Source organism: Olea europaea, unplaced genomic scaffold (assembly GCF_002742605.1).
Source record: "Olea europaea var. sylvestris unplaced genomic scaffold, O_europaea_v1 scaffold221, whole genome shotgun sequence".
NCBI classification, from domain to species: Eukaryota; Viridiplantae; Streptophyta; class Magnoliopsida; order Lamiales; family Oleaceae; genus Olea; species Olea europaea.
In genome coordinates, this window is record NW_019240124.1 from 258898 (window position 1) to 271008 (window position 12111).

The following is a 12111-nucleotide window of genomic DNA, read 5'->3' on the forward strand; positions in this document are numbered from 1 at the left end:
GACTCTTCAATTGTGAAGTACATATTCTCAAGAATTATTAAAAGATTAATTTTCAGTTTGGTACAACTTAAAAGGTAGATTAATATTTAAGTCAAAGTTAACATTTAATTTTAATCATACATTTTATGAAATTCACTACTTTAATTAACTTTTATTAAAAAATATTAAGAATATAATTTTTATCTAAATCAAACTGAAGTTGAACCTCCTATGCATGCACCAGCAGCTAAAATCTATGGTCCTTTTAGATGAAATTATTTACATAGCTCATCAGAGAATTTTCGCGTTTTATGAATACTTGATGTAATCTGATAGGTTGTTTGAGTTTATACTGATACTAAAACGTAGAATTTCATCTCAAAATATCAACCTTATTATAAAAATTAGCCAATATCCATATATGTCATTTATTATTTTTATCTTTAATCAATACGGAATTTTACCTTTAGCACATTTCACGATAAGAAAATTTTCTTATTTAGCAATTAATTTGTTTCAATCTTGGATAATATCAACTTTTTATTGGTTCTTCAAAAAATATATTGATAATGAAAAATCACAAGACCATCCCTGTGGACCCCACTCCTTCCTACGTCTCCCGAGTCTCCCCACTCCTAGAATATGGAAGAAGAGAAGACTAAGTGGTTAGGGTTAGTTGAGAAAGCATGAAGTTGTCCAAAAATATTGGCACTTCATGGAATTTGGTGGGCTACCTCCTTCACTACTTATGGACTACATCACAAGTACTTATTTTGGAAAATAATTAAAACAGAATAATTGATTAATGACAAAATGCAATCTTAAGATTGTGTTAATGTACTTGTTACTATTACAGGAAAATCACCTTTTTAAACTGTCCTCTTCGTTTAGTTTCTCACCAAATATTACAAGATTACAAGATATGATCTATAGAAATAAGAGTAAAATTTCACACTAAATTTTCAACTATGAAAATAAGCCAATTATAGGATAATAATTGTCCTCATGCCTTGATGACAAATTCTTTTTGGCTTGTCTTTCAAGTTCTTCAAGTCAATGTGTGAACGTGCATGTGGCTCGAGTTCGATTCGAAGATAATTTTATTTCAACACTTCATCATTGATGTAAAGATGAAATGTGTAAAATAAAACTCTATTGAAGTAGAGGACGAGAAACTATTTTTGTGTATAAAAAATTGATAATATTTAATTTAGTTAGATAGATTATTGCATCCCATATTTTAGATTAGATCAAGTAAGCTGTTTGGTGAACCACATTTCATTAATTCTATGTTATTTACACCAGCAGTAAAAATGCAAAAGAAATTTAATTTTAATTCTTGGCAAAATACCTTGGTCTCATGGCATTCTTTATAAAAGTTGGGTGTGAAACAATCACACATTCACACATGCATTGTTGAAATTTGTGGGGAAAGTCCACTTTAAAAGAATGGATGTTTAATTAGTTTAACTAAAAAGAGTAATGAAGGTACATCCAATATTTGCATGGACCAGATTGGGGTATGGGCATAGAAAAACTAACATGGAATGCAGGGGTAAATAGGCTGGTCCATTCCACAAATACTTGTGGTGGATTAGTCTGCTCAACAAATACTTGGCAAACCCAAGAAACCCAACTTTAAACCAATATAATTGCAGTACAAATTACAAGAAAACTAGATACAATACCAATCAAAGATTTTATTTAAGTGGAAGAAGAAGAAGCTTCAAACCCAATGGCCAGCAGTTCTGTTACCATAATGTAGAGACTTGGAACTCAATAATGTAATAAACAATTCGTATGTCAAAATAGTATTTTGCCTCCTAATTGCCTTGGAAAGTTTATTGTAACATCTCACCATGAAGGCTTAGTGAAACTGCATACTCACTTTAAATATAGACGATAGTATTGGGCATAAAATTTCCAGACCTCGGTCCTACTCAAAAACTAATCAAAACTTGCACAAATTATTCAAACTATGCTGGGGTTCTGGAAGATACTCCAACAGCATTTTCCATTCGAGTATACCAATCACCAATCCTCGTATGCTCTACCATGTCTCTACCTGATTTGAGGTAGCGAATGGGTCTCAAAACACCATAGACAGCAAGGTCACCTAAATTAGGCTTGGCACCACCTGATGAAGGGATGGGAAAGACAAGTAGGCAATGAGGAAATTGTTTCCAATTTTGACCAATAAAAAGATTAGTTAGTTTAGAACTCATTATATTACTTTTAAGTAGACTTTTTTAAGGTTAGACAACCATGCATTTGCGAACTTTCAGCTTAGGCAAGATACTGCACCAAAAGGAATTGAACAAACCTAGAAATTCTCGACCCTTGAGAGCATCAACCCATGTTTCCCCTGCTTCATATAACGCTGCACGTTCATCGGTAATATTATACTTTTTCTTCAATTTCTTAGATACAAAATACATGGCCATAGCTCCTGCATACTTTGCTGTTAATCTCTCGGTAAAACTGAAATTACCTGCAATTGGTTAGAAACATTTAATAAGAATTCAATCAAAGAATAAGTGAGGGAGGGGGCACAGCCAATGCAGCCTCTTCAAAGTTCACAGCTAAATATTGTTGTTAGGAAAACTTTGAGTTTGCCTCTCCAAAACAGCAAGTTGACCCATCAATGATCCACAACCTCAACAAACATCTCAAAACACATTTGCAGCGTGTGCACATTACAATTAAGATTTGAGCTAAAAAAACACAGCACACGGAATGAAGTAAAGAGACAACACAGCAATTTAGTGCTAATGGATTTTCTTGACCACACACCATTTCCAGAATATGCGTACAACTCATCTAAGAAAATGAAAGGAAGACATAAAAACTAAAGAAAGAACATACAATAGACTGTCAAATTTAAGTTGAATTTATGTTAGGAAATCATTTATTTAATAGATATCTTGATTAGACCTAAAGAAACTCCATTTGATTGGATCTTCACTAGATGTAACAATGGAATCAAAGGAAAGGCCAAATGGGTGTGTGTTTGTGTATAAAAAGGTAAGCTGATATTCAGTCGCCAATAGGAAGATACATTAATCAACTATATGATAATACATGCTTGCGCCCAACCAAAAACAAGTACACAGATATCCTCAACACCTGTAATCAGCATAAATTATCAACTGCCAACTTCACAAACTCCATAATACAGTTCACGTTAACTATCATTCAACTACATCTAAGCTTTTATTAAAACTATGCACCAACACAATCTAAGTGGGTAAAAGACATGGAAGAGGCAGAACAAAAAAATAAAAAATAAATAAATGTAAAGAAAGAAACAAGAAATAAGCCATCGTCATTGCCCCTTCCATCATTGTGCCATACATAATTTGAACCAGTTTAATGTGCATAAACTTGATTATAGTTATAATTTCACAATTAAAATAATTTTTACAGGCCCCATTTTTAGCTTACAGATAATTGTTGGAGGCACCGAAAACTTTTTCTTCTTTTCTTTCGGTGATTATACTTTTTATCTCTTTATGAGTGTGACACATGTACAGGCATGTCCATGCAGTGATCAATAATTTAATTTGCACATGCATTCATATAAAATTTAGCTGAATTTACAATCAAAGATCAATTTGGGCTATCATATCGATAACATTACCATGACTGGTTATGTATTCAAATGACTCGAGAGCTTCGGAAGTACTTCGATAAATATTTGGTGATAAGATATGCACCAAGTGATTGTCCACCCACCTGCAATAATGAGAAGCAGACATCACTATTTCAAAACATGCATAATATACCAATAATATTAAACAGATTCACAGACTAGGGTTATGCACCATGAAATCTCATTTTTGAGGTAATTAATGTTCATCAAAAGAGAAGGTAACAAAAAGAACAAGTTTAACAACTTTTCAGGCTGCTGACAGCTTGGGAACAATAGGATGCTGGATGCTAAAACAAACGAAGCACTAAAATATAGTTTTACTAGATAGAGTTGAAAAGTAATGAAAAAAAGGCCCAAAAAAAAAAAAAAAAAAAAAAACCCACACACACACACACAAAGAGCAACTTCCAAGAAGATAGATGATAACAAGAGTTGTAAATGCATACCCACGCCACTTCTTCTCTTCATCATCTTCTAGTTGAACATCAGGATGAATCTTTTTGGTCAACTTATCAATTATATCTATTCAGAACGTGTGGAAAAAGTTACAAAATTGACTAAAACCCAGAAAAGAAATAAAAAACTTCATGCTTATATCATCATATTTATCTAAAAAGTATCCACTATGTTGTATCTTTATATCTTCAAGAAACATTAAAAATGGTAAATTGCAACACAATGAATACCTGAAGAGTCCACCATTTGATCACCATCAACCATCAATATAGGCACTTTTTTGTAATCAGACCATTTGATTTCCTTTTTGCTGATGGGGTTGACCTCCACAACTTTGTATGGAATATCATAATAATCCAGGAATGCTGGAAAATAGCATCCATCATAAATATGAGGTCCATGACAGGGAATTTAACGAAAACCAGATGACGAAATATAATCCAATAAAAAAATTCCATGCAGGCATTGATAATTGTAAAATTAGAATTTTTAACCTAAATTTTGTCCTATCCCATTGATAACTGCAAAATGAGTTTAAGCTAGATTTGTCTCACATTTTACAGCCTTCATTGAATGAGATCTTGGAAGCCAAGCAAGAGAAGGAACCAACAGAAGCCAGTTATCTTCCGAATATGCCAAACTATGATCAAAGTAAAGATTTTTTACCTTTAAATTGTTAAGGTGTAGGTAAACTAAACCATTTTTCTAAAATTAATCCACGGAATGGAAATAGGTCACACCAACTTGAAAACATACTCTTTTCCAAATAAAGAGTTGTCACAATTTAAGACAAACAACTATTATGTTTATATAAGAACACGTTTACTAGAAATACACGAGTAAAGCATAAACAAAATGTATAAGCACAATCCTGATGTTCCGCGCTTAAATTATCAAATAACTACATCAACCCTCGTACGAATATATCATAATAAATAACTAGAACTATAATTCACTTCAAATTATATTTCCCTAATATCGAAGATGAATGTGATAAATATAATCGATATAATAAATATAGTAATAATTTATTATGACTGATAAAACGGCAATCGCAGAGAAGCAGATCGAGTATAGAAATTATTATTGGACTACATCAATCCTCACACAAATAAAATCAAAACAAAAAATTAGAGCTACAGGTCATAACCAATGTATTTCTCCAAAAGCCAAGGCGAATATGACGACAAAAATAATGTAAAAAATATCACCATTACCTTTAACCTTGTTACAAAATGGGCAAGCTTCGTACTGATAGAGAACGACGTCGTTGGGGCGAAATTTCGACTGCACATGCTCTTTCGCATGAACCTCTTCAGCGAGGGTTGTGGCTGCGACCGAGAACAGCATGGTCCCGGCGAAAGCTTTACGAGTTGACTGAGGAGTGACCTTATCGTACGGGAACCATTGAGACCTCGCCGAGTAGTTATTGCTGCCAGTACTAAACAGAGCCGACTGGAAGAGTCGATGTTGATTATGGATGGGATTTTCCAACGCCGCCGGTGAGGCGGTGACGCGGCATACGGCGGCGAGTGAGCTAAATCGCCTCATTTTATGACGCGATCTGAGAGACTTTTTGGCAAGTATATGACCGAAAGTTGGATTTTTCCAGGGGTTTTGGGAGGTTTTAGTAGCTGTGTGCTGTCCACGTAAACGAAAGACGTTTTCGTTAATTCATTCCAAATTTAATTTAATTAAAAAAATGAAAAATAGCCCTTTTGGTGATCAAATCAACCTTTTTGAACCCAGCAGGGTAAAGGGAGATAAAGATAGTCCTTCTTAGGATTATTTGGTACCCATTTTTTTCAAAATATATTTTTCCCTCTTTTATTTTCAATAATGCATTCTTTATTAAAATAATATTACACGTAAATCAAAAACTTTTCTTATTTTTCAACCATACATTTTCTATCAATTTACTATTCAAAAATGTATTTTTACTATTCAAAAATGCATTTTTACATTAAAATGTCTCCCAAACACCCTCTTAAAAAATGATCACATTTTGTGAAAATTTATGGAACTATCTAAAACGCTCTTAAATTCAATTTTTCCTAAAACGTAATCATATGAACACAACTTTCTTGAGAATTTTTGAAAGCTTTCAAGATAAGACTCATTTTACAAATTAATTGAGTGGTATGTTAGATAATTTTAATTATTTTGAAAGACAGTTCGACTAATCACGATCATTTCAACTGTCTATATTATTCAAAATACTGAAACTATCTTTATTAGTTGAACGATCTTTTAAGACAATTAGAACCGTCTTCTTCTTCTTTTTTACGATAGAATCATGCTCATAACTGAATTCAGCTTTGTATCGAAAGTTTATATTTTCAAGTCAAGAGCCAAACTGATTTTCAAAACATTGATTATTTGTCAACCACTTCACTTACCCAGGTTGATTGGTATGGTCCACACTTTTAACGGTCCCTTTCTTTACTTAAAAAAGTGATCGACTCTCCAAAATAAAGAAAAATGGTCAAATAAAGAACATTTTAGATATGCTCTTTTGCGTTAAACTTTCTGTTTGCAAAATGCTTGATTGCCTTTTTTTTTTTTTTTTACAATTGCACCAATGCTCTGTATTGATTACCTAAATCACCATGAGACATTCTTTCTGTTTTTCATTTCCCAAAATTAATACTTCACATAAATCTGATACAACCAGAATTTATAGTTCTTGACAACTGTATTCTAATGTACACCTCCAACTTTAATGAATTTACGAACAGTATTCACCTTCCTTTCTAAGACAGCGAAGCAATATGAAATCCACAGGATTAACGACTAAACACACCATAGGACGCGGTTTGCCCCCCTACAGGAGAGATCAAAATGGAGGAGAGCACGATTTATTGAACGAAATTCATAAAATATTTTTGATTCATCAACCATCAATCCTTGCAGTTATTGTAATACTGGTTTCAGTATAAAAAATAAGTTAACAAAAAGCTATTAAAAAGCTAGACAGTAACAACATAATTTCCAGTCTAAAAGAAAGTACTAAGAAGCTACAGAGATGAGAGTTTAATGTCATTCCTGAACCTGTAGCTTTGACAAGATATGAGCTTCAATGTACTCATCCCTTGAGGTGCATTTTGGAGGAATCACCCCCTCTACCACTCGAAAAATGCTGACATCAAGAACGATGTCATCATTTATTCCGCTAGCAAGATGGAAGACACAGACATCAAATTCTTCTAAAAAGTTGTGAACCACAAAATTGTCCCAACCTTTTTTCAGTCCGCCGCCATCACCTCTGCAATGGTATTTGGCTTTAAATGTATCAAGTTCGGTGCGAAGGACAAAATCTTGATTTTTCGGACGGACATTTACCCTTGCCCACTTAGTAGGGATGGTCTGCATCAAATATCCCAAGACTGTCGTAAGAAATTCGAATACTTACACATTATCAAAAGAAAGAGGCAGGTGAAAAATACTCATGGTCACAATATTTTAATGAAATTTCATGTTTGGTCAATATAGTTCATTTTGTTCCTAGTAGGTCACTGAACCCAAACTTCATCTAAAAGTCAACCATTGATCTTGAGCAGTAATTACAATTTGGTCATTTCATCCATATTCATTAGTTTTCCAAATGGAAAAGTTGACGTGGCAGCCTAATTGACCAACAATTAGACTTTCATGCCACCTTTTCTATTAAGAAACAAACATATATAGCTAGAGTGACCAAACTGTATCAAAGTTTAAATTCATTAAACACCTTGAAACAAAAAGAAGCTTAGTGATCGAGACCAATTTTTGTTTAATGAAGACAGGTGTATTTAACCCTTTTAAATGCTTATGAGCATACTGCACTTACCAAGAAGAATCGTCTGTAGACATGTGTAGGACGCATGACTACAGTAAAACAATTTTCTGATGAGGCTGCATTAGCCTTTGCCTTTTCCAGTGCGTGCTCTTTTTCCTCTTCAGTAACTGCCCTTCTATGGGATGTACACTTTAAGGGCTCTACAACAAAATGAATTACTATTTCAAGAACACGTCTCTGTCTCTTCAGTGCCCTAATCTTTCTTTAAAGTAAGATAATAGGATCTAAAATAATACTTAGCCCTTGTTTGAGCCACATTATTTTCCTTTGAATGAATTTTTGAATAATGTATTGATTGGAAATGTGTGGCTCAAAAATAAATAAAAATTTTGGATTTGCGTCTAATATTATTTATTCAAGAATGTGTAGTTGAAATGATGTCAAATCACTGTTTAAAATTTTTTTTTTTTTTTTTTAAATGTGGCTCAAACATGCCCTTACTCTTCTTTCCCCTCCCAGCCTTAGCATTAGATCTGGTAGGTAGTCTTGATAATGTTGGCATATTTGCAGAATCATTCCTCAGATTTTTCACCGGAATGTAGTCAACATCATCAGAATATTCATCAGAGGGTTCATCATCTTCATCTTCAGCTATCCCTGGCACATTACTGTTTACCAATGATGCTGCATTTGCCTTAGCTTCCTCTCCAGTTACAGCCGTTCTATGGAATGTCAACCGCAAGGGATTTCCACCAACTCCATTGCTAGAACGACACTTACCCTCTGCAAGAATATGATTCTAATAAGTATCTTCAGGGACATAATTTTCTTTAGTAACAAAACGGGATCTGGAATAAAAGTTACTATCGATTGCCCCATAAGCCTTTGCATTGGTTCTGGTAGGTAGTCCCCTTGAGCTTTTTGCCGAATGGTAGTCATCATCATCATCATCGTTGGATGGATGGTAGTCATCATCATCAGAAGATTCAATATCTTCATCTTCAATTCTTCCTGGCCCCTTCCTCTTTCTCTTACAGCTATGCTCACATTTTATCGCAAAATGTGTAGCTTCTCTCTCACAGGAATTTTTCTGGTCAAACATATTAACATCAAATATCGAATCCCCAATGTATTTAAATATCAAAATATCCTTTTCCTCAAGAAAATTATCTTCGACAAACTTTTTCCAGCCTTGTTTAAGAACATATGTATCCCCATCTGAAATTAATCCTACATTCCAAATACTCCCACTTGGAACTTTCAGGGTCACAGTTTCAGCCAACTTCTCTCTCACGTTTTCAGCAAACTTTTTTGGAATAACCTGCATATTAAATTTATCAAAGTTATGGTTGGGGTTAAATCGAATATATATATGTTCTGAAATAATGTACAAGATAGGTAACCAAACAAAAGAATATGCTACAACAAATGAATGATTGATTGAATGGCAGCACAATAGAATTCCACTATCAAATATCAGCAATTTTTCTTATAGTGTGGTCTTTTTAATATGATCAACTACACACAAAGTATCGCAATTGACGTAGTCCCACCCACGGTTTAGAAAACCTGAGGTGCAAATTTTGAAAACAATTAAGAAGCTTACACCTCTACTGATTGAGGCATAAGCCTCACAGCACAAGTCACACTTCAAATTGTTCGACTGTGTTATGAATTTTAAAGTTTGTTAATGATTTCCTACAAGCTTATTTATCTCTTCTTTAACTTACTCTTTTGATTTGTGCTGAGGCTTACGCCTTTTAAACACTGGTCCCACCAAAAAAGATTCGCTGAATTACTCAAATTTGAGTTCAAACTTGACCACCTCCACAAAAGCAATTTTCTTCAACCATGGAAGTTCCCCTAAACTCGAAGAATCCCAAAGGAATAAATTCCCCCCCCCCCCCTTCCCCCAGGGTCTTCCATTAAATTACAAGATTTAGATGGATAACATTCATCATAATTTAACTTATATTTCTTCATCTTTCTCAAAATACATAAATAGACATACCCAGATACATGCGTGCACAAGGAGGAGGAAGAAGAAATTGGACTCACAAGCTGTTCTATAAAAGGCCAGGATAGAATCTGACAGAATTGGACTGGTTGGCGACCAGACCAGTAATTATCTTCCTCACAGCGTCTGCAAGCCAAACAGGCATCCCTCATTTTCCTGCAAATCCGAAAACCATAAGAAAATCAAGAATAAAAATTGGTACCAAACTAATCGTTCCAAAAAATTTAAAAAAAAGGAGGGGAGCAAACTTCAGAATTGTAAATTAGTGTTCTGGCTATACCCATTCATTTACATTCATATTTGAACAGATACCCATTCATTTATATTCACATTTGAACCTGAAATATACATTAATTTGATTTACATAACTCATTTGAACCTGGAAATCAACGATTTTATATATATATAGACGGATTTTGCTACTCATACATAAAAATGGTACATAAGCAGTTACCAAAAATGATGTGGAAGGAAAAGATTAGATGAAAAGGTTGACTATGTTTAAAACTGACAAACAGTAAAGTGATATGTAATATTATGTAATCCATAAACCTTGATGTACATTAGCAAGATCCTATATAGATTATGACAGAGCCATCCCCAGCCATCTCTAATGGACCGTAGATGTGACGCGCACTAATGATGAATGCCAACCGTCAAGGTTCATTGTGATCTGTTATTGCTTGTGCATATTTAATAAAATTTCGGCATTCTGACTCCTTTAATTAGACAAATTTGACCTGAAGTACAACATAACAATTCCACAAACGGGGACCACTTACCCTTCCAGTACTCACAGTAATTTAATAAAATAGAGATAAGCCTATCACTTCCCACTTCCATCACGAAAACAACATGAAAAATACATACATTGACATAAATTGCAGCAAGCCAATCTGTTACCAAACATATGATACAAAAGTGTCTATCCCAAAAATAATAATATAAAATCTTTCAAAAGACTTACAAACTGAATAAGACATTTCTTTTTCACTCTAGAACCAGCAAGCTCTTCTAGAACTGCCAAAAAATTTAATTGCTACAGAAATACATTGGTCAAAATTTTAATTCTTTGATCAAATTAGTCAAGATTATAATACATAGGCTAAATTATTAAATATTCTAATGGGCTATCTTATGAGCCTCTTACTGGAGACTTGTCCAATTCTACCCATGAATTATTATGACCCACAACATTAAACATACCAAATTTAACATTCAACCTAATTAGTTCAAAAAAATATATAAGCTTCTAAATCACTGAGTGGGGAGTTTGCAAATATTTAGACTTTTCCACTTTATACATATTTACTAAATCTGGATTTTTCTATTATTCATTTAAATAATTATAAAATCTAAAAATCACTTTGAAAATTGTAGATAATAGAAATTATGGAATTAGATAAATGTTTAAAGAATATGAAATATGATGACATAATTTTGAATGTAAAGTAGATTGCCATCTAATGTTAGTAAGAGCTAAATCTAAAAACTGATGAACTGCATAAACTAAATTCTATATATTGTAAATTAATAAAATGTACAACACAAAATCCACTCCAAAAAGCTACCAAATGAATAACATCACCCATGTATATAGTACAAGGCAAAGTTACTCCATTATGATAATCTGTTATATGTCGTCTCATAATTTGGTCATATGCATGAAAAGTTGTCTCAAAAGGCTAAATACCCCGTACACAACCGAAAACCTATGAGTACGAGAGTGCCTTGGAAAGACCTCTGATAATCTAGTCATATATTATGGAAACACATTCTCAATGTAAAGTAGGGAAAAAGCAGTAGAAAGTACCTAGGTGATTTTATAAAAAAATTCTTCACATATTTTATATTGATATAATGTACTAATAACTAATTTAACTTAATTCAATTTAAAATTTAAGAAAGCTATTTGTTTAAAAATTCTACTTTGTTCTAAAAATCATATTTGTGTTACTAGTTATTTTGAAAAATAAATAAGCCCTTGTTTGAAACACATTATTTTGGAAAAAAAATGCATTTTTGAATAGTGTATTGATGGAAAATGTGTGGTTAAAAAATAAAGAAAAGTTTTGAATTAATGTCCAATCACTATTTAAGAATGTATTTTTTTCAAATAATGTGGATCAAACATGGCCTAAATATGGCAATTTAAATAATATACGAAATGCAATTAAATGATTGCATAATATATATTTACACTTTTGGAAAATAAATTTTCCACTTACA

The 12111-nt window shown here is 33.1% G+C and overlaps 2 protein-coding genes across 2 annotated transcripts; both read right to left on the minus strand.

Annotated features, from left to right (window-relative positions):
- Positions 1 to 1655: 1655 nt before the first annotated feature.
- Positions 1656 to 5743, minus strand: LOC111380797 (prostaglandin E synthase 2). Its single transcript, XM_023004442.1, has 6 exons — positions 5305 to 5743; positions 4318 to 4452; positions 4078 to 4153; positions 3620 to 3714; positions 2303 to 2470; positions 1656 to 2116 (listed from the first exon to the last, which is right to left on the minus strand). The coding sequence occupies exons 1-6, from the start codon at positions 5636 to 5638 to the stop codon at positions 1956 to 1958; spliced, it is 969 nt and encodes a 322-aa protein (XP_022860210.1). The 5' UTR covers positions 5639 to 5743; the 3' UTR covers positions 1656 to 1955.
- A 1215-nt stretch (positions 5744 to 6958) lies between these two features.
- Positions 6959 to 11184, minus strand: LOC111380810 (B3 domain-containing protein REM16-like). Its single transcript, XM_023004465.1, has 5 exons — positions 9924 to 11184; positions 8730 to 9186; positions 8367 to 8648; positions 7917 to 8065; positions 6959 to 7453 (listed from the first exon to the last, which is right to left on the minus strand). The coding sequence occupies exons 1-5, from the start codon at positions 10032 to 10034 to the stop codon at positions 7127 to 7129; spliced, it is 1326 nt and encodes a 441-aa protein (XP_022860233.1). The 5' UTR covers positions 10035 to 11184; the 3' UTR covers positions 6959 to 7126.
- Between the last annotated feature and the right edge of the window lie 927 nt (positions 11185 to 12111).

Coding starts and splice junctions, on each gene's coding strand:
- LOC111380797 (XM_023004442.1), bottom strand. CDS start 5,638: ATGAGGCGATTTAGCTCACTCGCCGCCGTATGCCGCGTCACCGCCTCA. Junction 3,715..4,077: donor GAAGAGAAGAAGTGGCGTGG/GTATGCATTTAC, acceptor TCATTATTGCAG/GTGGGTGGACAATCACTTGG. Junction 2,117..2,302: donor CAAGGGTCGAGAATTTCTAG/GTTTGTTCAATT, acceptor TCCCTTCATCAG/GTGGTGCCAAGCCTAATTTA.
- LOC111380810 (XM_023004465.1), bottom strand. CDS start 10,034: ATGAGGGATGCCTGTTTGGCTTGCAGACGCTGTGAGGAAGATAATTAC. Junction 8,066..8,366: donor GGCTGGGAGGGGAAAGAAGA/GTAAGGGCATGT, acceptor ATTTTGTTGTAG/AGCCCTTAAAGTGTACATCC. Junction 7,454..7,916: donor TCTACAGACGATTCTTCTTG/GTAAGTGCAGTA, acceptor TATTTGATGCAG/ACCATCCCTACTAAGTGGGC.